Raw genomic sequence first — 27,481 nt, 5'->3', positions numbered from 1 at the left:
AAACAAAGACACAGGCATACACACACACACAAACTCAAAGAAGCAAACACACATGCACACAAACAGACATACACACATGCACAAACACAAAGACACACACACGCATACATGAATGCACACACACACAAACACACATGCACACACACACACACACACAAGTGTGCACGCACTTGATTACACACAGACACAAAAATGCACACAAACACTGAGACACACACAGACACACATACACACACAAATGCACACATACACAAAAATAGACACAGACACAAAAACATACACACACTAATGCACAGACACACAAATACACACACAAACGCATGTGCTTGCACACACTCACACAATCATGCACGCACACAAACACACACACACACACACACACAAACATGCACACAAATAGACACAGACAGAGAAACATACACACACTAATGCACAGACACACAAACACATGTGCTTGCACACACTCACACACAATCATGCACGCACACAAACACACACACAAATGCACAGACACACAAACACACACGTACACAAATGCATGTGCTTGCACAAACACACTCGCACACAAACACACACACGTACACAAACACACGGCCACTGACACACAAACATGCACATGCACGCACAAACACACACAAATGCATGTGCATGCACAAACACACTCACACACGGACACATGCGCACACACACTAAAACATGCACGCACACAAACACACACGTACACACAAACACATGTGCGTGCACACACCCGCACCCAGACAAACATGCACACACAAATAAGTACACAAACACACGCCCACTGACACACAAACATGCACAAACACACAAACATCCACGCACACTGACACAAACACGCACAAACACACGTGGGTGCACACACGCGCACACAAACACACACAGACACACAAACATGCATGTATGCAAAAACACACACACACACACACACACACACACACACACACACACACACACACACACACAGTCCTAAGCATATGTGGTGTATATAACAGTGCTGTTGGTTATGAATGAGAATGATGCAGTTCTAATATATTTGGTGTTTGTATCGGCTCATTTCAAGACTTCACTGTCATCCGCTTTAAATGTTGAAACTGTTAAGATTATACACTCAGCGGCCACTTTATTAGGTACACCTGTCCAACTGCTCGTTAATGCAAATGTCTAATCAGCCAATCACATGACAGCAACTCAGCGCAAGTAGACATGGTCAAGACGATCTGCTGCAGGTCAAAGCGAGCATCAGAATGGGGAAGAAAGGGGATTTAAGTGACTTTGAACGTGGCATGATTGTTGGTGCCAGACGAGCTGGCCTGAGTATTTCAGAAACTGCTGATCTACTGGGATTTTCACGCACAACCATCTCTAGGGTTTACAGAGAATGGTCCGACAAAGAGGAAATATCCAGTGAGCGGCAGTTCTGTGGGCGCAAATGCCTTGTTGATGCCAGAGGTCAGAGGAGAATGGCCAGACTGGTTCCAGCTGACAGAAAGGCAACAGTAACTCAAATAAGCACTCGTTACAACCGAGGTCTGCAGAAGAGCATCTCTGAACACACAACACGTCCAACCTTGAGGCGGATGGGCTACAGCAGCAGAAGACCACACCGGGTGCCGCTCCTGTCAGCTAAGAACAGGAAACTGAGGCTACAATTCACACAGGCTCACCAAAACTGGACAAGAGAAGATTGGAGAAACGTTGCCTGGTCTGATGAGTCTCCATTTCTGCTGACACATTCGGATGCTCGGCTCAGAATTTGGCCTCAACAACATGAAAGCATGGATCCATCCTGCCTTTATCAGCGGTTCAGGCTGGTGGTGGTGGTGTAATGGTGTGGGGGAGATTTTCTTGGCCCACTTTGGGTCCATTAGTACCAATTGAGCATGGTGTCAACACCACAGCCTACCTGAGTATTGTTGCTGACCATGTCCATCCCTTTATGAGCACAGTGTCTCCATCTTCTGATGGCTACTTCCAGCAGGATAACGCACCATGTCATAAAGCACCAATCATCTCAGACTGGTTTCTTGAACATGACAATGAGTTCACTGTACTCAAATGGCCTCCACAGTCACCAGAGCTCAATCCAATAGAGCACCTTTGGGATGTGGTGGAACAGGAGATTAGCATCATGGATGTGCAGCCGACAAATCTGCAGCAACTGCGTGATGCTATCATGTCAATATGGAGCAAAATCTTTGAGGAATATTTCCAGTAGCTTGTTGAATCTCTGACATGAAGGATTAAGGCGGTTCTGAAGGGGGTCCAACCTGGTACTAGTAAGGTGTACCTAATAAAGTGTCCGGTGAGTGTATATGGCAATAATAAGTTACAGTTTATGAAACATGTATGAATCCAGCAATCTCTGTCCACTCTTCTATAGTTCCTCTCTGGCTTTGAGATGAATACTTTAACAGTTCTTTAAATACAGATGAATGTTTTGAGAGGGAAACATCACGTAGACGCAGGAATTCTGGCACAGCGCTGCACTTGTTTGTGTTTGCGATCTGTGAGAATTCTTTTGCTTTGAAAACACTGACCCAGGACATTGACAATCACACACACTTTGGCTGCGTTTCAGTGTGTGTGTGACTTACAGATGCTTAAACACACACTCGTTCTGCTCGGTGGAGAGTCTCGGATTCCCTCTGCTGCATTTTAAATGAAAGTGCTTTACAAAAAATCAATCCCAGTGATTTATGCTCTGCTCTCGTGTGTGTGTGTGTGTGTGTGTGTGTGTGCGTGTGGTACTCACTCAAATCTGCTGCTTCGCCTCACGTTCTTCAAGGCTTGAGCCCGAGATTCTGGTGCGAGCCAAACAAGACTTCATGAAAGTAGATAGCACAGCCGACCTGGAGTGAGTGTTTGCCGTCCGTTTATCTCTCCATCTGGCCATCTGTCCATCCAATCATCTCTCCGTCTGTCCATCCAATCATCTCTCCTTCTGTCTGTCCATCCAATCATCTCTCCATCTGTCCATCCAATCAGCTCTCCATCTGTCCATCTGTCCATCCAATCAGCTCTCCATCTGTCCATCTGTTCATCCAATCATCTCTCCTTCTGTCTGTCCATCCAATCATCTCTCCATCTGTCCATCCAATCAGCTCTCCATCTGTCCATCTGTTCATCCAATCATCTCTCCATCTGTCCATCTGTCCATCCAATCATCTCTCCGTCTGTCTGTCCATCCAATCATCTCTCCATCTCTCCATCTGTCCATCCAATCATCTCTCCGTCTGTCTGTCCATCCAATCATCTCTCCGTCTGTCTGTCCATCCAATCATCTCTCCATCTGTCCATCCAATCATCTCTCCATCTGTCCATCTGTCCATCCAATCATCTCTCCATCTGTCCATCTGTCCATCCAATCATCTCTCCATCTGTCCATCTGTCCATCCAATCATCTCTCCGTCTGTCTGTCCATCCAATCATCTCTCCATCTGTCCATCCAATCATCTTTCCGTCTGTCTGTCCATCCAATCATTTCTCCATCTGTCCATCCAATCTTCTCTCCATCTGTCCATCTAATCATCTCTCCATCTGTCCATCCAATCATCTCTCCATCTATCCATCCAATCATCTCTCTGTCTGTCTGTCCATCCAAACATCTCTCCATCTGTCCATCCAATCATCTCTCCATCTGTCCATCTGTCCATCCAATCATCTCTCCGTCTTTGTCCATCCAATCATCTCTCCATCTGTCCATCCAATCATCTCTCCATCTGTCCATCCAATCATCTCTCCATCTGTCCATCCAATCATCTCTCCATCTGTCCATCCAATCATCTCTCCATCTGTCTGTCCATCCAATCATCTGTCTTCTAGGTTCTGCGTTTTTCTAAAGTTCTCCAAGTTCTCCAAGTTCAGCAAGTTCTATGTATTTTTTCCCCAAAAGTTGTACATTTCCTCTAAGTTTATTCCAAGTTCATTAAGTTCTTTGAGTTTTTCCAAGTTGTTTGGGTTCTGTTTTTATCAAGTTGTTTACGGGCTAAGTTTTCTCCAAGTTCTTTATGTTCTATATTTCCTTTAAGTTCTAAATTTACTCCAAGTTCTTTTAAACTTTAAGTTAAGATTGAAGTTCTTCAAGTTTTTTAATTTCTAAGTTTTCTATATATTCTTCAAGTTCTGCGTTTTCTCCAAGTGTTTAATGTTCTGCGTTTTCTTCAAGTTCTTTAAGTTCTACTTTCCTTCAAGTTCTACACTTTCTACAATATTAAAGTTCTTTTAAGTTTTCAGTTTCTTCAACTTCAGATTCTTCAGTGTCTGAGTTTTCTCCAAGCTCTTTAAGGTTTTCAAATTTCTTTAACCTCTACATATCCTTCAAGTTTTTTGTTCTCCAAAATCTTTTCAATATGTTCTTCAAGTTCGGCGTTTTCTCCAAGTGTTTATTGTTCTTTGTTTTCTCCAAGTTCTTTAAGTTGAACCTTTTGCACGAGTTCTTTAAGTTCTCTTAGTTTTTCCAAGTTCTTTGCTCTACATTTCTTCAAGTTCTACATTTTCTACAAGTTCTTCTTCATTCCAAGTTAAGATTTTTTTCATAAGTTTTCTCCAAGTTCTTTGTTTTGTCCAAGTTTTTTCAATTTCTAAAGTTCTTTAAGTTCCCAGTCTTTACGTTTTCTCTAAGTTCATTAAACTTTTCAAAAGTTCTTTGTGTTGTTTGTTTTCTACAAATTCATTAATTTCTTTTAGTTTATCCAAGTTCTTTGGGCTCTATTTATCCTTAAGTAATTTAAGTTTCAAGTTTTGTCCTTTTTTTGTCCAAGTTTTCTTCAATATCTACATTTACTGCAAGTTCTTTTAAGCTTTAAGTTAAGTTTTAAGTTCTTCAAGTTTTCTCCAAATTCTTAGGTTTTCTACAAGTTTTTCAATCTATAGACATTTTCTATAAGTTCTTCACGGTCTACATTTTCTCCAATTGTTTTATCTTCTTTGTTTTTTACAAATTGAAGTTCTTTTGGGTTTTGAAGTTTTTTGGGTTCTGTTTTGTTATACATTTAGTTCTAAATTTCCTGTTCTTTTAAGTTAAGATTTAAGTTCAAGTTTTCTCCCAATTCTTCAATTGTTCTGTAAGTTCTCTTAGTCTTTTACAAGTTCTTTGGATTCTATTTTTTTCCCAAGTTGTCCAAGATCTTTAAGTTTTTCCAAGTTCTTTATGTCCTACGTGTCCTACAAGTTCTCCAAGTTCCTTATGTTTTGTCCAAATTCTTCAATTTTTGCATATTCAGAGTGTTCAATGCTGAACTTTTTCTACAATTTCTTCAAGTTTTCTTGAGTGTTTTTGTGTTCTTCATTTTCTAGTTCTAAGATCTCTGAGTTCTTTAAGTTCTACGTTTTCTCCCAGTTTTATACGCTCTTTGTACTAAGTTCTGTTTTTATAAGTGCTTTAAGTTTTTTCTTTAAGTTAAGCCTTTCTAAAAGTCCTTTGTTTTCTCCATATTCAAGTGTTAATGTCTTTCTTTTCTTGAGTTCTTATTGTTTTCATCCTTCTGTCTCTCATCACGTGTCTGCCTGCAGTTCTACGTTTTCTCCAAGTTCTTCAAGTTCTAACGTTTCTACAGGTTCAAGTTTTAATTTCTTTCTAAGTTCTTTAAGTGTCTGTCTCTCATCACATCTGTCTGCCTGCAGGTATCTGAAGGACAGTCAGGAGGATACAGTCGACTATCCTTTTATCGAGCGAGAGACGGTGACGGAGAGAGAGTTTCAGCGGGTGTCCATCTCAGGAGAAGAGAAGTGTGGGGTGAGAATAACAGAACAACAAAACAAACAAGCGATGGGTCAATTAAGATTTCTCAATGTTCTTTAGTTTTTATAAGTTTTACTGTTTCTCAGTTACGTTTTCTTTATCTTTAAATGTCTAAGTTCCACCTTTTAAAGTTCTTGGATCTTTAAGTTCTTATTACTTTAAGTTCTAAGTTTCGCTTTTTAAGTTTAGTTAAAGTTCTCAGTTCTTTAGTTTGTAAGTTCTCTTTAAGTTCTTTAAGTTTTCTCCAGGTTCTGGAGGTTCTAAATTTTCTATTATGAGTTAAACATTTTATTTATTTTTAAACGTTTCACTTTAAGTTTTAAGCTCAGTTCTTAAGCTGTAAGTTCTAAGTTCCACTTTTTATGCTCTTCGTTCTTTTAGTTTTAAATGCTTTAAATGTTTTTATATGTTCTACATTTTCTAAAGTTAAACGTTTTCATTATTTTGAAATGTCTAAGTGCCACTTTAAGTTTTAAGCTCTTGGTTTTTTAAGCTCTAAGTTCTTTATACTTTAAGATTTCTCAGTGTTCTTCAGGTTCTTATTTTAGGTTCTTAGTTTTTTTAAGTTCTACATTTATTTAATTTGTAAGAAAACATTTTCTTCACGCTTTAAGTTCTGCATAAGTTCTAGTTTTTATGCTCTTCTTTCTTTAAGTTCTAAGTTCTTTATGCTTTAAGATTTCTCAGTGGTCTTTAGGTTCTCTCTGAGTTTTACATTTTTTTATGTTATATGTTTTCTTTATGCTTTAAGTTCTGAGGTCCACTTTTTATGCTCTTTGTTCTTTAAACATTTTATAAGTTCTATAGTTTCTTAAGTTTACGTTTTCTTTACGTTTAAGTTTCCAGTTTTTATGTTCTTAGTTCTTTAAGTTCCAAGATCTTCGTGCTTTAAGTTTTCTCCAGGTTCAAGTTCTAAGTTTTTTTCTAAGTTATGTGTTTTCTTTATGCTTTAAGTTCTAAGTTCCACCTTTTAAGCTTTAGTTCTTCAAATTCTTTAGTTACTTCTATACAAGTTTAAATATAACTTAAAGATATTAAGTTATACATTTTTAAATCACAAAGTTTCATTACTTAGATTTTAGAGACTTGAAACTTTAAAGTTCTAAGTTCTCTTCTTAGTAAGTTTTTATAAATTCAACATTTTCTTATATGTTTTCTTTATTTGTAAACGTCTGAGTTCCACCTTTTTAACTACTAAGTTCTTTAGTTTCTAAGCTATCTTTAAGTTCTTTAAGTTTTCTCCAGGTTCTTTAGGTGCTAAATTCTCTTTTATAAGTTCTATGCTTTCTTTATTCTTAAACATTTTACTTTAAGTTTTAAGCTTTGATCTTTAAGTTCTTTGTGCTTTAAGATTTCTTTGTGTTCTTTAGGTTCTGTTTAAGATTTTATAAGTTCTACATTTTCTTAAGTTATTCGTTTTCTTTATTTAGTATTTGAGTTCTCTATTTAAGTTCCACTTTTTTAAGTTCTAAGCTTTGTTCTTATTTTAGATTCTTATGTTCAGTTATCTTAAGTTTTACATTAATTTATAAGAAAACAATTTATTTCTTTATGCTTTAAGTTCTACATAAGTTCTACTTTTTATGCTCTTCGTCCTTTAAGTTCTGAGTTCTCTGTAGGTTTTCTTCATGTTCTTCTGTTATATCTGGTCTATACTTTTGTACATTCTAAGTTCTTTAAATCCATTCAGGTTTTTCTTCTCTGGATGTTTGTTGTTCTTCAATTCCTGTTTTTATTTTCAGAGGTTTAGATTTAATCTCTGAATGTCCTCAGGTTCCGTTCACAGACCTGGTGGACGCCGCCAAGTGTGTGGTGAAGGCTCTGTTCATCAGAGAGAAGTACATGAGTCTGTCCCTGCAGAACTTCAGTAGAACCACCGCTCGAAGCCTGCGGGAGCTCAATGAGAGGCCGCTGGACACCAACATATATGAGGAGCTGCACGAGAGCCCCGTCGACTCCGGTCTGAGAAACACACGCACGCACGCACACACACACACATTTACAATTGAGGAGGCATTTAGCGATTCAACAAGAAGATGCAACACACACAAGTGCTGATTATACAAATACGTCAACATTACACGTCAACACGGGGAGGACATGCAAACTCCACACAGAAATGCCATCATGGCCAGCGGGGACTCGAATCAGCGACCTTTTAGCTGTGAGGCCACAGTGCTAACCACTGAGCCACCGTGCATACTTAGTTTCGGTTTCAGTAGGTAAAGTTCATCAACCATTGTTGACCAGAGCAAAGTTTAATGTTTGTACAGCTTACATTCACAAAACTCTGTGTGATAAAAACAATATACTAATCTGAACACTGAGACACTGAATATAAAACTGTACAAATGCAGTAAATAAGAGTGAACATGATGAGGAATTGTCTAGATCACACCGTATATGAACAGTAGTTAAACATGCCTGTGTCTTACCTTTTTATCTTACCTTAGTCTTGTGTGTGTTTGTGTCAGATGTGTCCGTTCACCCACCGGTGTCTGAAACACACCCGTACGACGAGCAGAACCTGCCGTCTGATCTAGGATACAGCTGCGCAATGGTGGACGGAGTTTTCCACGTCTACACCACACAAAACCCCAAAGACAAGTGAGTTTCAGGCTCAAATGAGCGACGTTAGCTGATTGTTCAAACTGCTTATTTCAGGAGTTCCCACTTAGCTGATGATTGATTATGAAGCTTGTTTGGCATGCTGTCCCGGGAGAGAGCCGTCAGCTCAAAAGATCCCCGAGCCCGGGGCTCCCTCCTGTTTGCAAGGTGAGAGGGGAGTTTGAGCTCAGGTAGAACTCGAGAACCACTCTGCTGTAGTAGCTAATTAACACATAGTGATTGCTCTTAAGAGTTAACTACTTACTAGGAGCATGTCTATGGTGCTGATTTGGATTAGTCAATTAACTTAAGTTGCGTGTGTTTGGACAGTGGGAGGAACCCACGTGAGCACAGGGAGAACGTGTAAACTCCGCACAGAAACGTCTGCTGGTTTGGTAAGGACTAGAACCAGTGACGTTCTTGCTGTGAGGCAACAGTGCTAACCACTGGGCCACCGTGCCGCCCATCTAGGAAAAGAGGAGGAGTAAGGGTGGAAGGGGGGATTCTTCAAAAAGAAGATGGCTGTGATCTGGAACCTAGGGCTCTTATAGTGGCCTAGGAATCGATTGATTGGTGAATAATCAGTTGGATAATCCGGGGCAGCTGCAAGCAATCATAAGCACATGATCCTCTCCAAATGAGTTTACAAATAAACTCCACTTAAAGCGAGCTGAATTAACACAACTCTTAAGGATTTTTAGGGGACAACTTAATTGTTTTATATTTAATCCACTTAAGTTTGTAAAACTAATGAAGTGAACTTAATGTGTTTGTGTTAAGACAGCATGAAGGAGTTGTGTGATTAGCCCTGTCACAATAATCAACACATGGACAAATCTCACAAAGCGCTTTTCTTTTAGCATTACCCCCTTGTAACAAGCAGATGTCCTCAGTGTGCTGCATTTCTAGCATATCTGACCTGTGAATACAGATTGGAATCAATATAATCCAGAGATGGCCAAACAAGGGCCCGCGGGCAAAAGTCGGCTCTTTGTAACCTTTGATTTGGCCCCCCATCTGAGAGGAAGAATGATGGAGACGGTTGGGGCGAACGCCTTTAACTTAAAAAATCGTTATACATCGATCGTCTAAGACGATGGCGAGCTAATCAAGGCAAACGCTAGTGTAATTCTGTTATAAATGAGATTTTGTCTTTACTGTAATACGTTCATTATGAAATCTAAAAATAAATACTGTATTAGTTCATATAAAGCAATGTTTTCTAATCATTTTTAAATATTATTAAATAAATTAGGAAATCACCCATTGGAAGCTATATTTACCTTCAGCCAACTAACCTCAATCACGTTTGATTTTTTCCCTTCATAAGAATAAGTTTGGCCACCCTTGGTCTAATGAAACGATCACAGTCAGCACTACTACTTCTAAACCTGTCACTATAATCAATATATGGACTCATCGTACAACACATGGACATGAGCTCAATCATTTTTGGTGATGCAATATACATCGCCCATACATAAAAACCAATTCTAGCCACATTTTAGCTATGTGCAACATCTCTATCTCTATTGGAGGTGTCAGTGTCAGTATGGTTAAAAACACTCTAGTATTTACTCGAGTATATTTTGATGTGGGTGTCTGACAGCTAAAACAGATCTGCTAGCAGCCTCTGTTACTCTTTACCTTGTTATTATTTATTATTATTTCTTTAGGATATGCGTTTTCACATTCTGATCCGATGTCTATTGTTAGATTGTTCAAATGACTATAATTAATGAACTATTCTTCAGAATGAAATATGATGTGTTCTTTAGTTGAGTGCACTTGCATTGTGATCATTTTATTTTGTCATTCTGGTATTATATAATGAGTGGCCATAATAAAATGGTCTTAAAATGACAATAATATCATTTATCGGAATATATTTTGGTGCAATGTGTCGTACGACAGAAAATAGATATCATGGCAGGCCTGTGTGTGGATACTCTGCATTTGTTTTACTGTGTCCTCAAATCTGACACACTTAGCAGAGCCTGCGATTGGGGACGACCTGGAAAAGAAAAAGTAGATCACGAAGACACGCGAGCCGCTTCAAACACTCAAGCGGAGTTAAACTATTTTCACTGTGAAATGGCTGATATATCGAGCTGTGAATTACAGTGAAAGAATTATCACGATTTGTGTGATCCATCAAAACATCACAGTGAACTATGCTTGATTATGTAGCCGTGTGAAGCTGTTCATCAAATTATTAACAATTTACTTTATTATTTATTAATTTGATGATGTTAATATATTTCATAGGCTATTCATTCATTTTCTTTTCGACTTAGTCCCTTTATTAATCTGGGGTCGCCACAGCGGAATGAACCGCCAACTTATCCAGCATCTGTTTTATGCAGCGGATGCCCTTCCAGCTGCAACCCATCACTGGGAAACACATACACACTTATTCACACACACATACATTACGGACAATTTAGCCTACCCAATTCACCTATAGCATGTGTTTGGACTGTGGGGGAAACCGGAGCACCCGGACGAAACCCACGCGAATGCAGGGAGAACATGCAAACTCCACACAGAAACGCCAACTGACTCAGCTGAGGCTCGAACCAGCGACCTTCTTGCTGTGAGGCAACAGCACTACCTACTCCGCCACTGCGTTGTTCATAGCCTATTTTATATACAAATCCAAAACGCTTTCGCAGTCAAGTTTGCTGTGAACTTTAAAGAGGGAGAGAAGAAGATTTGACCTGTCAGTGAATGCATACGGCTCCTGAGTAGCAGAAAAGTAAGAGAAATGTATTTATTTATTACATATTTATTGCCACATCAGCAACTTATGGCTATTTCGTGGCCAAATGGATATACATTAAACTATTACATGATAAAAACAAATTCGTATTATATAAAAAAATAATAATAATAATAAAATAAATAAATAAATAAATTATTTAGACAAATATATAAAATATAAATAGATAAAATTTACAAAAAAAAAATTATTCAAAGTTAAATATGATTTTTCAGTTCTATTTTTGATAAAAAATGTAAAACTCTTCCTGGTGGTCCCTTATTAAAAATGTCCATCAAAGTGCTCTCCTTATAAAAACTTTGTCTAATGGAATTTAAAGTTCTACAGTCCAACAAAATATGTTTGATGGTGAGAGCAGTCTGGCAGATATTACATTTAGGTGATTCTTCGTTATTTAATAAATATGAATGTGTCAACCGAGAATCTCCAATTGGACATCTGGTTTAGACCGTCTGATCATGCCTGCTCTCAAAATTATCATTTGCTAAATGTCTTTCATTTATTTTCGGGTTAATTTCATATAATTTGTTGTTGATGCAGTTGTAAAGTAAGAGAAATAGTGGATTATTGTAGTTCTTTATGTATTGGTCTACGTTCATCTTCTATCTTAAGACTTCAAATGGTCTAAAATGCGGCCGCCCGTTTGCTCACCAGTAGCCACAAATACGACCATCACACCAATATTGCGCTCACTACATTGGTTGCCGGCTCATTTCCGAATAGACTATAAAATTTGACTCTTTGTTTATTAAACTTTGTATAATTTAGCGCCACTGTATCTCTCTGATCTGATCACTTTTAAGGCCCAAACCCGATTAGATCAAATTCCGACTGTCATCTATTGCAAACACCCCGATCTCGTCTCAAATGCAGAGCCTTTGCAGTTGTGGGACCGAAAGTATGGATTAAGTTACCATTAAAAATCAGATTAGCAGCCACTCTGTCTATTTTTAGTTCGATGTTAAAGACTGGTCTTCTTTCGAGTGCATTTAATATTCCCTAATGACAGTTTCAGGCTTTACTAAATTGATTCTTTCTTAAAACCTTTTAATGTTGTTACTATTGTTTTATAATGTTGTTTTAATTGTAGTGTATTGCTGTTTTGACCTGCTACTGCTATTGTACAGCACATTGGTCCACCAAAGGTTGTAATTAAGAGTGAGCTCTAGAAATAAACTTTGACATTATATGATTTGAATGAACTGTGTTAGGGAGAGAAGATAAATAAACTAAATATACTTAAGCGGCTGGTAATATACCTGGGCAGCCCACCCAAGTCAAGTCTATGTGTGGGAAGCACTATATAAATATATTAATCTATCAAAATATCACAGCAAACAATGATTAAAAATGTAGTTGTATGAAATTGTTTAACAAATGTGTATGTTGTATTTTATTAGAATTAATATGATCAAATTGTTCAAAATATTGTGTTTATATCTGTTAAAAATCAACACTTTATCTATAAAAACAACGCTTGAAAATTTAGTTTTATGATTTTTTTAATTAAATTGTTAACATTATAATTTTTTATCTATCGAAACATCACAGTAAATATGCTTAATATGTAGTTGTATTAAGTTGCTTATTAAATTAACAATTTTAATTAAAATGTGAATTAATTTTATGAAATTTTTAACAAGATATATCGACTCACTGGTGGTCAATCTGACTGAACTTGTATCATAACATATCATACGTTTGCCCTCAGTTAGTGTGTTTAACAGGTTTGTGTGTGTGTGTGTGTGTGTGTTTTCAGGAGCACAGAGCTGGACCTGCCATATCCAGACCTGCAGGATTACATTGCAGATATGAACGTGATGATGGCGCTCATCATCAACGGCCCTGTGTGAGTCTCTGTTACCCATAATGCCCTGCGTTTGGCTGTTGTCAGAAGTGTCCTATATACTGTCAGACCCTACAGGATTTCACAATCACCGAATTTAACGCAAAATCACAAAAAACTTGTGAAACTAACGTTATCTGTAGCTCAAATGACGGCATTCTGTATTTAACGTTCGCTTGGACGCAGTTTTTTTTTTTTTTTGCGAAAAACGGGAACTAAATCGTATCTGGTTTGATTTTTTTTATGACGGACGAGCGTTTCGGAGGCAGTGCGTCAATACAATTCACACAACGTGAGGGTGAATATATTTATTAATATACGAAAATTACGGACGAAAATTTCATATTCAGTGTACAATGACCTTTAGGGGTGAACTCTAGAGTCGCTCTGTTTCCCTCAGTGTTAAAAAAGATGCAAGAAATAACGCGTCAACACTTCTTATTCATTTTGAATGGGGGATGTCAAGCGTTGCCAAACTGAATTGTAGATCCGTTGACGCCGCTTCAGTGTCGTTGCTCGCTGCAGAAGTTGGGAATTTCTCAACTTTTCAAGCGGAAGTGTCAGCCAATCAGATTGCTTTATGCTAATACCCCAGCTCAGACAGTAGCCGATTGCGGACTAATTTCTATAGCCCCTTTCACACATACAGATATAATTACCGGCAATTTTCCGGAAAGGTCTGTATGTGTGAACAGGCCCTTTCTGAAAATACCGGTAAATTCGTTCCGGCTATTTTCCGGAAAGAGAAGTTGTAACATTACCGGTAATTTGCCGGAATGCTGCGCTGTGTGAACGCAGAAGGAAGATTGTCGGAAAGAGCACGTTCACGTCTAGAACGCGCTGGCGTAAGACGTCTACTTGAGCCAATCAGAACACTCAAATTTGCACTTTTTGTGAGAATAAAAGTGAATGTTTTCCCAGACACATTTAGCTGCTAGATGTTAGTCAGAGAACATTTCTGTTCCTTCTTAATGCCTACTGTGTAAATAATTATCGATAATTGCTTATGATAAGCCGTTGTTTGTTTACCTCCAACGCATGTGCACGTAAAGCAGCTGGTGAGTGCCAGCACACACACATATATTATGAACATCTCGACATGCGAAAGTGTTTCTTCATGCTTTCATCAAAGTTGTGATCCATCCTCAGAGGTTGTGATGTAGTCAAATGTTTACTAATACAAGCGCAGACGTTTAGAGCTCATTTCTGCTTAATGATGTCAGAATGTACCGCTATTTTGGGATGGATGTGTGAACGGTCTTTTCCGGAAAAATTCCGTAACGTTCTCGCCTGTGTGAACAGCGCTTTTTTGAATTTACCGCTAAAGTCGTTCCGGATATTTTCCAGATGTTTAGCGGTATCCCAGTGTGAAAGGGGCTATTGGCTGATGCTGTTATGGTGATCACGTTCAGACCCCAACTTCAGACACGCCCTCCGTCAAGCGTTGACGCTGAAGCCCCGTGTGAATCGGGCGTAATAAAACAAAAATAACGAATTAATGTGTGTACATTTTCAACTAAAGACATGCTGCACAATTAGCCGCACATTTTGTGAAAACTCAAAATCTGTCATTTCAGTGGTATTGTTATGTTTCCTTTGTGAAATCCCATGTTGTGTTTGCGCAGGAAGTCGTTCTGCTATCGGCGGCTCCAGTATCTGAGCTCCAAGTTTCAGATGCACGTCCTGCTGAACGAGATGAAGGAGCTGGCGGCGCAGAAGAAGGTGCCTCACCGAGACTTCTACAACATCCGCAAGGTGACGACAGCGTTGAACACACACACACTGTTGTAAATAAGCTCATTTTTCAGCTCCTCTATAGCAGTGTTTCCCAACCCTGTACCTGGAGGCACACCAACAGCACATACTTTGGGTATCTCCCTTATCTGACCCATTACCTTCAGCTTTTGGAGTCTCTTCTGATGTTCTGCTGAGCTGATTCAGGTGTGTTTGATTAGGGAGAGCTTGAAAACGTGTACTGCTGCTGTGCCTTCAGGAACAGGCCTGGGAAACACAGATACAGGCACGCTGTAGCATTTTAAAGTCACATCGATCAGCTGGTTTGTCGATAAGCTAATATACGAGTGATCCGCTGATGAATCACGGCTTTAAATTGCTCCAGTGTGCCTGTACCTGTGGTTACACTCAGTGAACAGCGGTGAGTTTGGTGAACTGATGACCTTCACGGCCAATCACAGTCATTTTTGTTGAGCACGTGAACACAATGACTGCTATTACCAAACTGTTATGTAGCTACATCGTGTAATAAGACCAAGAGGAAATAAAATATGCTATGTTATAGGCTGAAATGGCAAGAGGAACTATATTCTCGTGTTGGAGTTATAATCAACGTATGAATAATCGTACGATGGCTGCAGAAGTGCGATGATATTACGCTGTTAGCTAGTTACCTAGCTGGGGACTATTCGCAGGTGCTGCATAATATTATTTCTGTCAGTACAAGTTATTCATACAATTATCAAAACTCTTTTTTCGTTTTTGAGTGGGATGCTAACGGTCTAATCTGATTTAATGATCAATGCTAAGCTAAGCTAACAGTGCTCCTGCCAGACTCGGAGATCGGCTGAATGGATTTAGAAATGGTAAAACTCTGCTGTTTAACTGTAGAAGAGCTGTAAAATGAGTATAAAGTAATGAGTATACACTAGACACGGGCCGGTTTACGATTCTAACCTTGGATTAAAATATCAGTTTCGCGGTATCATGATCACTGCTCTTTAAATGTTTGGGTAAAAAAAATAAACAGTTTTCCACATTGAACACAATAGTAACGCTGACAGTGTTTGTGCAGGTGGACACACACATTCACGCCTCGTCCTGCATGAACCAGAAGCATCTGCTGCGCTTCATCAAACGCGCCATGAAGAAATACCCTGACGAGATCGTGCACATGGAGAACGGCAGAGGGCAGACACTGATGGACGTGTTCGAGAACATGAACCTGACGGCGTATGACCTGAGCGTCGACACCCTTGACATGCACGCGGTACTACATGCACGCACGCACACACACACACAAACAAAAGCACTTTATGTATATATACAAACACACCAAATACACAGACATGATAAACACCATAAAACTCACTGGCCACTTTATTAGGTACACCTTACTAGTACCGAGTCGGACCCCCTTTTGCCTTCAGAACTGCCTTAATCCTTCATGTCAGAGATTCAACAAGCTACTGGAATTATTCCAGAGATTTTGCTCCATATTGACATGATAGCATCACACAGTTACTGCAGATTTGTCGGCTGCACATCCCCGTTCCACCACATCCCAAATGTGCTCTATTGGATTGAGCTCTGGTGACTGTGGAGGCCATTTGAGTACAGTGAACTCATTGTCATGTTCAAGAAACCAGTCTGAGATGATTCACGCTTTATGACATGGTGCGTTATCCTGCTGGAAGTAGCCATCAGAAGATGGAGACACTGTGCTCATAAAGGGATGGACATGGTCAGCAACAATACTCAGGTAGGCTGTGGTGTTGACACCATGCTCAATTGGTACTAATGGACCCAAAGTGTGCCAAGAAAATCTCCCTTACATCATTACACCACCACCACCAGCCTGAACCGCTGATACAATGCAGGATGGATCCATGCTTTCATGTTGTTTCATATATATGTATGCTTGTGTGTGTATACATATATAGACAGATACATATCATATATAAACACAAACACACTGAACTCTTACTAACTGATCATCTGATCTTCCTCCTCAGGACAGAAACACCTTCCACCGTTTCGACAAGTTTAACTCCAAATATAATCCCATCGGTGAGTCGATCCTCAGAGAGATCTTTATCAAGACCGACAACCACATCCACGGGAAATACTTCGGACACATCGTCAAGGTAATCGCGCTAATATACTAATACACACGCACATTAAATCGTAATGTTTAACCCGAAACATTCTTTGTGCTGCGTGTGTTTCCTGTGTGTGCAGGAAGTGATGTCAGACCTGGAGGAGAGTAAATATCAGAATGCTGAGCTGCGTCTGTCAGTGTACGGCAGGTCTATGGACGAGTGGGATAAGTTGGCAGAGTGGGCTGTCACACACTCTGTGTATTCAGACAACGTGCGCTGGCTCGTGCAAATCCCACGACTCTTGTGAGACACACACACACTAAACACACTATAAAAAGCAAACATGTGCTATAATTACCTAATACACTTCAAAAGCTTAGTATTGCTGCTTTTTTCTGTAGCTGTAGAGAATATGAGCTGGTGTGTGTTTTGTTCGCAGTGACGTTTACCGCACAAAGAAGCAGCTGAGTAACTTTCAGCAGATGCTGGAGAACATCTTCCTGCCACTGTTTGAGGTCACCATCAATCCCAGCAGCCACCCGCAGCTACACCTCTTCCTGCAGCACGTCAGTTTCTTTACGTTTCCCTTGTCTTATGTTCATTTCATTGTAAATCGATTCAGAATTAGGTTTTAGATGGCAAAATCAGCTTATTCTCTAAAAAAATATGCTATGTTGAAGACTACATCCAGACTGTTTCTTCTCTCTTCGCCTCTCTTCCTCTTCTGGCCCAGTCAATATCCTGAGCACCTATGCTCCTACGCTCTGCTCCTTAGCTGAGATTGATGGTGGTCTCAAGCTCTTCATAAAATTTGTCCTCAAAGACATCTCTACCACAGAACACCTGTTCCTACTCAGAGACTTCAATGCCCGGATTGGAGCTGACTACAATTCCTGGCCCCTTTGTATCATTCACTTTGGCATTGAGAAGCTTAATGAAAATGGTCAGAGATTGTTAGAACTCTGCTTGTACCATGACCTGTGCATCTCAAACACGTTTTTTTAACCAAACCCTGCCATAGAGTGTCCTGGCGTCGCCCTAGCTCCTGTCACTGGGACCAGCTAGATCTTCTCACTACCCGCAGCTATCACAGTGCAGACTGTGACACAGACCACTCACTAGTTGGAAGCAAGGTACGCCTTCACCTCAAGCAGATCCATAACTCCAAACAGAAAAGACTACCACGTATCAACACAGATCTGACATCAGTTCCAGAAGTATGTATACGTTTTTCCAGTACCATTGCAGAAGCCCTTAGGGACTGCCCTGACATTCGAGATGCCATCTACAACTCAGCAATGCCAACTTTTGGCAAGTAGGAGAGAAGAAATCCAGACTGGTTTAAAGAGAGAATAATTAAACTTGAGCCAGCCATTACAGCTAAACATACAGCTCTGCTGGATTTCAAACACACGCCTTCAGAGAAGACATTAGCTGCACTTCAGAAGGCCAGAAATGATGCCCAGCAAATTGCCAGAGAGTGCGCAAATGAGTATTGGTTGAACATCTGTCAGAGTATTCAGCTCGCTGCAGAATGTGGGAACATTCGGGCTATGTACAAAGGAACGAAGAAAGCATTTGGCCCAAGTACCATCAAAATCACTCCCCTGAGGTCTGCTACCGGCAACATCATCACGGACCATGGTAAGCAAAGGGAGAGATGGGCAGAGCACTATCAGTAGCTGTGCTTAAAGGAGAACATTGTCACTGACACGGCAATGCAAAGCATGACCACCTTGTCTGTGTTAGGAGAACGTCATGCTCTGCCGTCTGTAGATGAACTCAGTAAGGCCATCGACTCACTAGCATGTGGAAAGGCACCAGGTAGTGATTGCATTCCCCAAGAGGTCATCAAGGTGGAAAAGAGTGCTCTTCTTGACCACCTCCATGAACTCTTACTCCAGTGCTGGGAGGAGGGAACAGTTCCCCAAGACATGCGAGATGCCAACATCATCACGCTTTATAGGAATAAAGGAGACAGCAGCAACTGTAACAACTACTGTGGCATCTTCTTGCTTAGGATTGTGGGAAAGGTCTTTGGCCGTGGGGCGCTGAACAGACTGCAAGTACTAGCTGAATGCGTCTATCCAGAGTCACAGTGTGGCTTCAGATCCCAGAGATCAACAATCGACATGATCTTCTCACTGAGACAGCTACAAGAGAAGTGCTGGGAGCAGAGACAGCCACTCTACATCGCCTTCATCAACCTAACTAAGGCCTTTGACTTGGTCAGAAGAAAAGGCCTCTTCACTCTATTGCACCGAACCGGATGTCCTTCCAAGCTTCTGAAGATAGTTACATCCTTTCACAATGAAATGAAAGGTACTGTCCAGTTCGATTGACTCACCATCAGAAGTGGGTGAAACAAGGCTGTGTTCTTGCCTCGACACTCTTTGGTATCTTCTTCTCCTTGATTTTGTGTCATGCCTTTAGTCAGTCGGAGGATGGTGTCTACATCTGTACTAGGAGCGATGGCAACCCATCTAACCTTGCGTGTCTACATGCAAAGACCAAGGTGCGCAGGGTGCTGATCAGGAGATGATGTTTGCTGACGATGCTACCCTGACTGCCCATAAAGAGGTAGCACTTCAGCATCTTATAAGCAATCTTGCTCAAGCCTCTGATGAGTTTGGACTTACCATCAACCTCACAAAAACCAAGGTCATGGGCCAGGATGTCAGCAGCACTCCCAAGATTTCCATCGGGGATCACACCCTTGAGGTAGTTGAGTCGTTTACATATCTTGGCTCTACTATCTCCAGCAACCTCTCTCTGGAGAATGAACTGAACACCAGAATTGGCAAGACATCAATCGCCATGACCTGATTGACCAAGAGAGTGTGGAACAACAGGCTGCTCACTATGAACACCAAAATAAAAGTTTATCTGGCCAGTGTCCTCAGCACTCTTCTCTATGGTTGTGAGACATGGACTATGTACTCCTGGCAAAAACACAGACTCAATTCTTTCTTCTTCGCTGCCTGAGAAGGATCCTGGGCATCTACTGGCAGGACCATGTCTTAAACACAAATGTGCTAGCAAAGGCAAAAAACCCCATGCATGCACTCCTTTCCCAAAGACACCTTTGCTGGTTAGATCATGTCTGCCTTATGCAGGATGGCCGAATTCCCAAAGACATAATGAGCTTGCCTTGTGCACCAGACCAACAGGGAGACCAGTGCTCCGGTATAAAGACCTCTGTAAGCGTGACCTGAAAGCTGGAAGCCTGAAGCCAGACTTAAAAGTTTGGTTTGAACCTAGTTGAGCTGTGGCAAGCCTAGAGCACCATCTGCTGTTAAACACTAGCCTAGAGCGCCATCTGCTGTCAAGCAGTAGCCTAGAGCACCGTCTGCTGTTAAACACTAGTCTAGAGCGCCGTGTGCTGTTAAACACTAGCCTAGAGCGCCGTGTGCTGTTAAACATTAGCCTAGAGCGCCGTCTGCTGTTAAACACTAGCCTAGAGCGCCGTCTGCTGTTAGTAGCCTAGACTAGCAAACATTTACACTGTGCAGGATGATGTCATCAGTACCTTATGTTTGTTTTACCTGTACAGTTGAGGTCCTGATGTCCACTAAAATTATATTGTTGTTGATGTTGTTTTTTAGGTGGTGGGTTTCGACAGCGTTGATGACGAGTCCAAACCGGAGCATCACATCTTCAACCTGGACAGTCCGTCTCCGGCACGCTGGTGTGATGACGATAACCCGCCGTACTCGTATTATCTCTACTACATGTATGCTAACATGACCGTTCTCAACCACCTGCGCAGGTACTAAATGCCATAATGAGAACATGAATCAGTTCGCCAGTCACTCTGAGTCACATGACGCTTTCTCTGAGCAGGAGGCGGGGCTTCCATACCTTCGTTCTGCGACCTCACTGCGGGGAGGCGGGGCCTATTCATCACCTCGTATCTGGATTCATGCTGTCAGAAAACATCTCACACGGACTGCTGCTCAGGAAGGTACATGAACACTAGGGGAATCAGAACACAGTGATTCACTAAAAGAATCGGTTCAAATGAGTCATTTTTAATTGCTGTACTGCTTGTGTTGTATGTGTCTTGATTTGGTAAGATGAACCAGTTCATATGAGCCATTTGATTATCAACCAGGCTCCAATAGTCACTCTATACACATTCGTTTCATTAAAAAGAATTGGTTCCTAAGTCTTTTAATCATCAGCTAGAGTACTTTATTAACAGTTTGCATTTTGATTCATAAAAAGAATCAGTTCATATGAGTCATTTGATTATCAAAAAGACTACATTAGTCACTCTGTATGGTTCGATTTATTAAATGAGTTGGTTCATAAGAGTCTTTTAATCATCAGCCAGTGTGTTTTATTCACTGTTTACATTTGATTCTCTAAAAGAATCAGTTCATATGAGCCATTTGATTATCAACCAAACTCTTATTAGTCACACTGTATGCGTTCGATTCACTAAAAAGAATTGGCTCAAAAGTCTTTTAACCATCAGCTAGAGTACTTTATTCACTGTCCGCATTTTGATTCATAAAAAGAATCAGTTCATATGAGTCATTTGATTATCAACAAGACCACATTAGTCATTCATTCTGTATGCATTCGATTTACTAAAACGAATTGGTTCATAGGAGTCATTTTATAATCAGCCAGGGTTTTTTTTTCACTATTTACCTTTGATTCTCTAAAAGAACCAGTTCATATGAGTCATTTGATTATCAACCAAACTACATACGTCACTCTGTATGTGTTTGATTCACTAAAAAGAATTGGTTCATAGGAGTCATTTTATAATCAGATAGAGTACTTTATTCACTGTCTGCATTTGATTCTCTAAAAAGAATCCGTTCATAAGAGTCATTTGATTATCAGCTAGACTAGATTAGTCACTCTGTATAGGTTTGACTTATTAATAAGAATCAGGTCATAAGAGTCAATTAACGAGCCAGAGTATTTTAATTCACTGTTTGCATTTGGTTCTCTAAAACGAATTGGTTCACAAGAGTCATTTGATTATCAGCCAGACTATATTAGTCACTCTTTATACGTTTGGCTCATAAGTCATAAGAACAATTTAATCAGCCCGAGTGTATTATTCACTGTTTGCATTCAATTCTCTAAAAAGAATCAGTTCATAAGAGTCATGTGATTATCATCTGGACTAGATTATTCACTCAGTATACATTCGACTCACTTGCAAGAATCAATTCATAAGAGTCACTTAATAAGCCAGAGTACATTTTCCACTGATGCATTTGATTCTCTCATATTCAAATTGGTTCATAGGAGTCATTTAAAGACTACAGTAGTCACTCTGTATGTATTTGATTCACTCAAAAGTATTAATTCAGTAAAATTATTTGCATTTGATTCAGTAAAAAGAATCAGTTCAGAAGAGTCTTTTGATTATCTGAAAGCTAATAAGAGTCACTCATTCATAGATCATTAGCTTCAGTATTCATCTTCGCACTTTTATCAAACACACAGTAGTGAGTAATTAAACAGGAAGTAGAATTGTTGAGTACCTGTGTGTGTTGCAGGCTCCAGTGCTGCAGTATCTGTACTATCTGGCTCAGGTGGGAATCGCCATGTCTCCTCTCAGCAACAACAGTCTGTTTCTGAGTTATCATCGTAACCCGCTGCCCGAATATCTATCCCGCGGCCTGATGGTGTCGCTGTCCACCGACGACCCGCTGCAGTTCCACTTCACTAAGGTAAAACACAATGCGAGAGCTCTGGCTGTTTCTACTGGACCTCTGACAGTATCAGATTTTCTTGTTTTGATTAATTATCCCGATATTCGATATTATCACCTTGAACTAATCTGCAAAAAACATTAATTAACAGTGACAATATAACAGTAAGTACTTAATAAGTGTATTGCTTTATTGTGTACACTACCTGACAAAAGTCCTGTGGTGGATCTCAGTTGTAAGAACCATCATGGAGCCAAGATTCTCACAGAAATCAGTCAAGTTTGGCGAAGGAAAAATCATGGTTTGGGGTTCCATTCAGTATGGGGGCGTGCGAGAGATCTGCAGAGTGGATGATCAACATCAACAGCCTGAGGTATCAAGACATTTGTGCTGCCCATTACATTACAAACCACAGGAGAGGGCGAATTCTCCAGCAGCAGCAGCCTCCACATCAAAGCTCCTGAAAGCAAAGAAGGTCAAGCTGCTCCAGGATTGGCCAGCCCAGTCACCAGACATGAACATTATTGAGCACGTCTGGGGTAAGATGAAGGAGGAGGTGTTGAAGATGAACACAAAGACTCTTGATGAACTCTGGGAGTCCTGCAAGAAGGCTTTCTTCACCATTCCAGATGACTTTATTAATCAGTGATTTGAGTCAATCAGAGATGTATGGATGCAGTCCTCCAAGCTCATGATGGAGTCAGACACAATATGCATTCTGTTTCCACTGCAGCATGAGCACATATTCTATACTGGACATTATTGAAGGTTCAGTGAGCAGACTTTAGTCTAAGCAGTCAGACCTTACTGTCCTAATCAAATCATTAATAATCAAGACATGATCAGATTATATTGTGCTCAAATAAACGTCATCTAGAGGCCTTTACCTTTCATATAAGCCACTTCTGATAACAAATGATCAAGAAGTTAGTATTTGCTGTTCCTAAAACTCAGATAATCAACAAGACTTTTGTCAGGTAGTGTACAGACATTACGTAAACAAATGTTTAACCAAATTTAAATGCAAAATGAATTATATAAAGCACAACATGTAACACTTTATTATAAAGTCTCATTAGTAATCATCAGTAATAGACTAAAGTCAACATTGAGAGACAGATTTATTAGTTACTCTGCTAACATTAGCTCAAACATACAACTTAAACTATATGTAACTTGATTTAATAAACGAGCAAGACTCGTACTCAGATTACAGATTTAACCAGTTATTAGGTGTTAACGTTAGGTAATGTTTAAAAAAAAGAGTTTAGTGGTCACACTTTACAATAAGGTTCATTAGTTAATGCATTTACTAACATGAACTAATCATGAACAACACTTGTACAGCATTTATTAATCATAATTCAACATTTATTAACATCCAAGTCCATGCTTGCTAACATTAGTTAATGCACCGTGAGTTTAACTAATAATGAATGACTGTATTTTCATTAACTAACATTAACTAACATTAACAAATACTGTAGTAAATGTATCGTTCATTGTTTGTTCATGTTAGTAAATGCATTAATTAACATTAACTAATGAACCTTATTCATAGGTGGAGCGTGTGTAAGGCTGGGGAAGGCTTAGCCTCCCCCTGGCCAGAGACCATGGAGATAGCAGCAAAGAAAAAAACTGCATTGAAAACATGTAACAGGTGTAAGGCGGAATATGAATGTAATTTAATGTTGATGATTAACACAACACTTTAGCTATTGTAAGTTTGTAAATCAAATTTAAAGTCCCCCTCCACACAATAATGGAACTGTCCAACCCCGCACATTACACTGATGAGAACTGTTTATTACTGGAGTTAGCAGCTGCTCTGAAAACCAAACCAAAAGTGCTGGCCAGCGGACTATTCTGATTTGCTGGTCAAGGACAGAAGTATTAAATGACAAATGAGTATTACGAGAGAGATATAATAAAATATTATTCTGGTTTAATTTGTTTTCAGCATTAAATTGGTAGTTTGATTGTAGCGTAGTCTAGCCTGTAGTGGAGTAATCTTGTTTAGGCGATCGTTTGGAGATTTACATTTTAAAGCTCAAATATTCATTGCTGAATTACAAGTTCGGTTTTTGATTGACCTCGTGAAAAAGAGAATGATTTCGTATTCTCGGGGCCAGCGCATCCAGAGGCGACCGCTAAGGGTGGCAGAATAGTGAGGGCTGCGTCTGCGATGATGAATTAACAGCTTTATTGCTTCTGTCTTCAGAGTCACACGATCCTTCAGAAATCGCTCTTATTAAGAGTAATAAAGTTATTACTGGTAATAGTAAGAAAAGCAACAAGTAGTAATAATTTAGTTTGAAACTGCATACAGTAAGTACTAAATAAATATTTCATAAATAAGTATTTAAGTTTTTTATATGTAATAAACGCCGTCTTGATGAACAGAATCATTTTAATCAGATTTTTAAAAGTAATAATAATCAAAAATAATAAGCTGACCCCAAACTTTTGACCGGTAGTGTAGATCAGTGGGAGAGTTTAATAAAATAATTGAATACGTGTGTTGATTATAATAGACGTTTGTTGATAGGCGGTGCTTTGTTAAAACCTCTTCTTGGTCGGTCGCAAATCTTTTTAAATGCATTAAAGGGCAGCGCATATATTAGCCTTACCCTGGAGTTTGTTCACCCTCCGCCTGTGACCTTATTGTAAAGTGTGACCAGTTTAGTTAAATGATCTAATCTTAACTATTGGAGTGCTCGGTGTTAATGTGCAGAATGTTCAGTCAATATTTCAGCATGTATTAAGTCTGATTAACGTGAAAATTTGACCGATTAAGCTAATTAAGATCACACACCGAACGCTTTTCTGTTCTGAGAACGTGAGCTGCGCCGCACTGCCTTTGTTTGTTGACGAGGATTAAAGAAGTGCGCTGTGCTTTTTTTTGTCGCTAAGCAACCGCTTAATCAGCTGCGTATTGTGTGCGAGCTCTGCCTTTGATGTTATTATAATTATAACATTTAATAATACTGTGATATTTACAGTTTGGGAAGTCATACAGCTCTGAGTAACTCGAAACAGTGACCGCTAGTCTTAGGTCCATCTTTAAAAGTCCCCATAGTCATCATGACAACACAAACACTGCTGTCACCTCAACGGAAACCCCGCCTCTGCTTTCATTTGATTGGAGGATTAAAAAAGACGCAACTGACGTAACGCGCTTTTTCCCGCTTAGAGTTGACTTCTGTTCAACTTAGAATGCAACGGCAAAGACACGAGGCTCAGCAGAGCGCATAAGCAGCGCGCAAAACAATCACGACCATTAGAAAAGCATTTAAAACAGGCGCCTCTCAAGCATATTAGGTCTGATCAAGGCTTAAGTCTCTAATTATCTGCCCTTGTTATTAACACTACTGTAAATACAGAGTGAATATTCTTGAAACGCACTCGTAAAGTTGAAATAAAAATAATTACCGACTGTGTTTTGAAGTGTCTGTGATATCAGTATGTTCATTATCATCATATATTGAATATCAGCATGTCTAGTTTTTACTGGCGAGTGGGGAATCAATATGGCTGATTTGTGTTGTGTTGTGTGTGTTTCAGGAGCCGCTGATGGAGGAGTACAGTATCGCCACTCAGGTCTGGAAGCTGAGCTCATGTGACATGTGTGAACTGGCCAGAAACAGTGTGTTAATGAGCGGATTCTCACACAAGGTAACCACACACACACACACACACACACTATTAAACACATGTGTTAGTAAGAGCATTGACAGGGTTCCCACGGGTCATGAGATTTCTGGACTACCTGTGAGTTTTAAAAGGTATTTGCCAGGCATTGCAGGTCAGGGACTATCAGTCAGTTTGTTTATCATCTCTTTGCATGATCTGAATCTACTGTTTATATATTGAGAAGGGAACGCTGAGAGAAACCGGAAATGTTGACCTCGTAACTATAAAAAGCCTACCACAGCATGTTTGATTACATAAATGACTCAAATTCATTCACTTTTCAGCTTAGTCCTTTAAATAATCAAGGGTCGCCACAGTGGAATGAACCGCCAACTTATCCAGAAGATGTTTTATGCTAGAAGCCCTTCCAGCTGCAACCCATCACTGGGAAATGACTCAAATGATCAAAAATCATGTTAAAATTTCAGTTTTTAGTGTTTCACACAAATAATGTGGTGTTTTTCCTGAGGTTTCGCACACCAGACGAGCACTTCCTATATGTCAACGTAATGTTATTTGGTAACACTTTACAATACCATAAGGTTACATTAATTAATGCATTTACTAACATGAACAAACAATGAATAATACATGTATTACAGTATTTGTTCATGTTCATGCACTCAACTAACGTCAGTGTTGCCAGATTGCAAATGTCAAAGTATCGTACCAGAACCTCAAAATTATCGTATTTAGGGGAAAATTATCGTACACGAGTCAAACGTAGAGTATACAGCAGTTATCTAGACAAATAACGTTTTGACACAACGTGAAAATGAGCACAATACATAAAAAACGAGGCATACCTTAGTGGGGAGGTTTAACCTCCACCTCAGAGTCGCTGTCATTGAATACCTGCGTGTTGCCAGCAGTTGAGTCGATTTCATGGCTTTGTTTTGATGAGATTATCTTTCGAAAAACACGTTCACATGACGCATTTGAATAGGAAAAAAGGAGAACATCGTGGGGGAAACTCCCCCGTCCTTCCCACCTTCCTTTTCAGCACAGATTTTTTAAACTGTAATGCTTAAACCATCGAGCTCAAGCTGAAAACGGCTGACTTAAGCGCGGCCGCGCACGGGTGGAATGTTAACTCATGAGCCATTCTCCATGTTGATTGGCTGAGAAGATGTAACATAAGATGAGATGGAAAACGTGCCTAACTCCACATTCTAGACACTAGAGAAAAGATGCAGCTAGATAATAATAATAAGTATAGAAGCTCTAAGGTTACAATTCATTTGAAATGCCATAGAATTCTGAAATGATCGAACACTA

The 27,481-nt window shown here is 39.8% G+C and overlaps 1 protein-coding gene across 5 annotated transcripts in view; it reads left to right on the top strand.

Moving 5' to 3' along the window:
• The window catches only part of ampd2a (adenosine monophosphate deaminase 2a), a 48,069-nt gene that overhangs the window by 16,853 nt on the left and 3,735 nt on the right, over positions 1-27,481 (top strand). For 4 of the 5 annotated variants that reach the window (XM_056447374.1, XM_056447371.1, XM_056447375.1 and 1 more), the window contains exons 4-17: positions 2,804-2,872; positions 5,641-5,752; positions 7,532-7,718; positions 8,233-8,365; positions 12,907-12,996; positions 14,619-14,748; positions 15,803-15,997; positions 16,743-16,874; positions 16,969-17,132; positions 17,269-17,395; positions 20,435-20,598; positions 20,673-20,793; positions 22,355-22,528; positions 26,075-26,185. In XM_056447374.1, the coding sequence (XP_056303349.1) occupies positions 2,804-2,872; positions 5,641-5,752; positions 7,532-7,718; positions 8,233-8,365; positions 12,907-12,996; positions 14,619-14,748; positions 15,803-15,997; positions 16,743-16,874; positions 16,969-17,132; positions 17,269-17,395; positions 20,435-20,598; positions 20,673-20,793; positions 22,355-22,528; positions 26,075-26,185 (1,909 nt within the window). The remainder of the gene's footprint in view (positions 1-2,803; positions 2,873-5,640; positions 5,753-7,531; positions 7,719-8,232; positions 8,366-12,906; positions 12,997-14,618; positions 14,749-15,802; positions 15,998-16,742; positions 16,875-16,968; positions 17,133-17,268; positions 17,396-20,434; positions 20,599-20,672; positions 20,794-22,354; positions 22,529-26,074; positions 26,186-27,481) is intronic. The other variant, XM_056447372.1, reaches the window with a different exon arrangement.

The sequence above is a fragment of the Danio aesculapii genome, chromosome 22 (genome assembly GCF_903798145.1).
Source record: "Danio aesculapii chromosome 22, fDanAes4.1, whole genome shotgun sequence".
NCBI lineage: Eukaryota > Metazoa > Chordata > Actinopteri > Cypriniformes > Danionidae > Danio > Danio aesculapii.
This window is presented reverse-complemented; position numbering and strand designations above follow the sequence as displayed.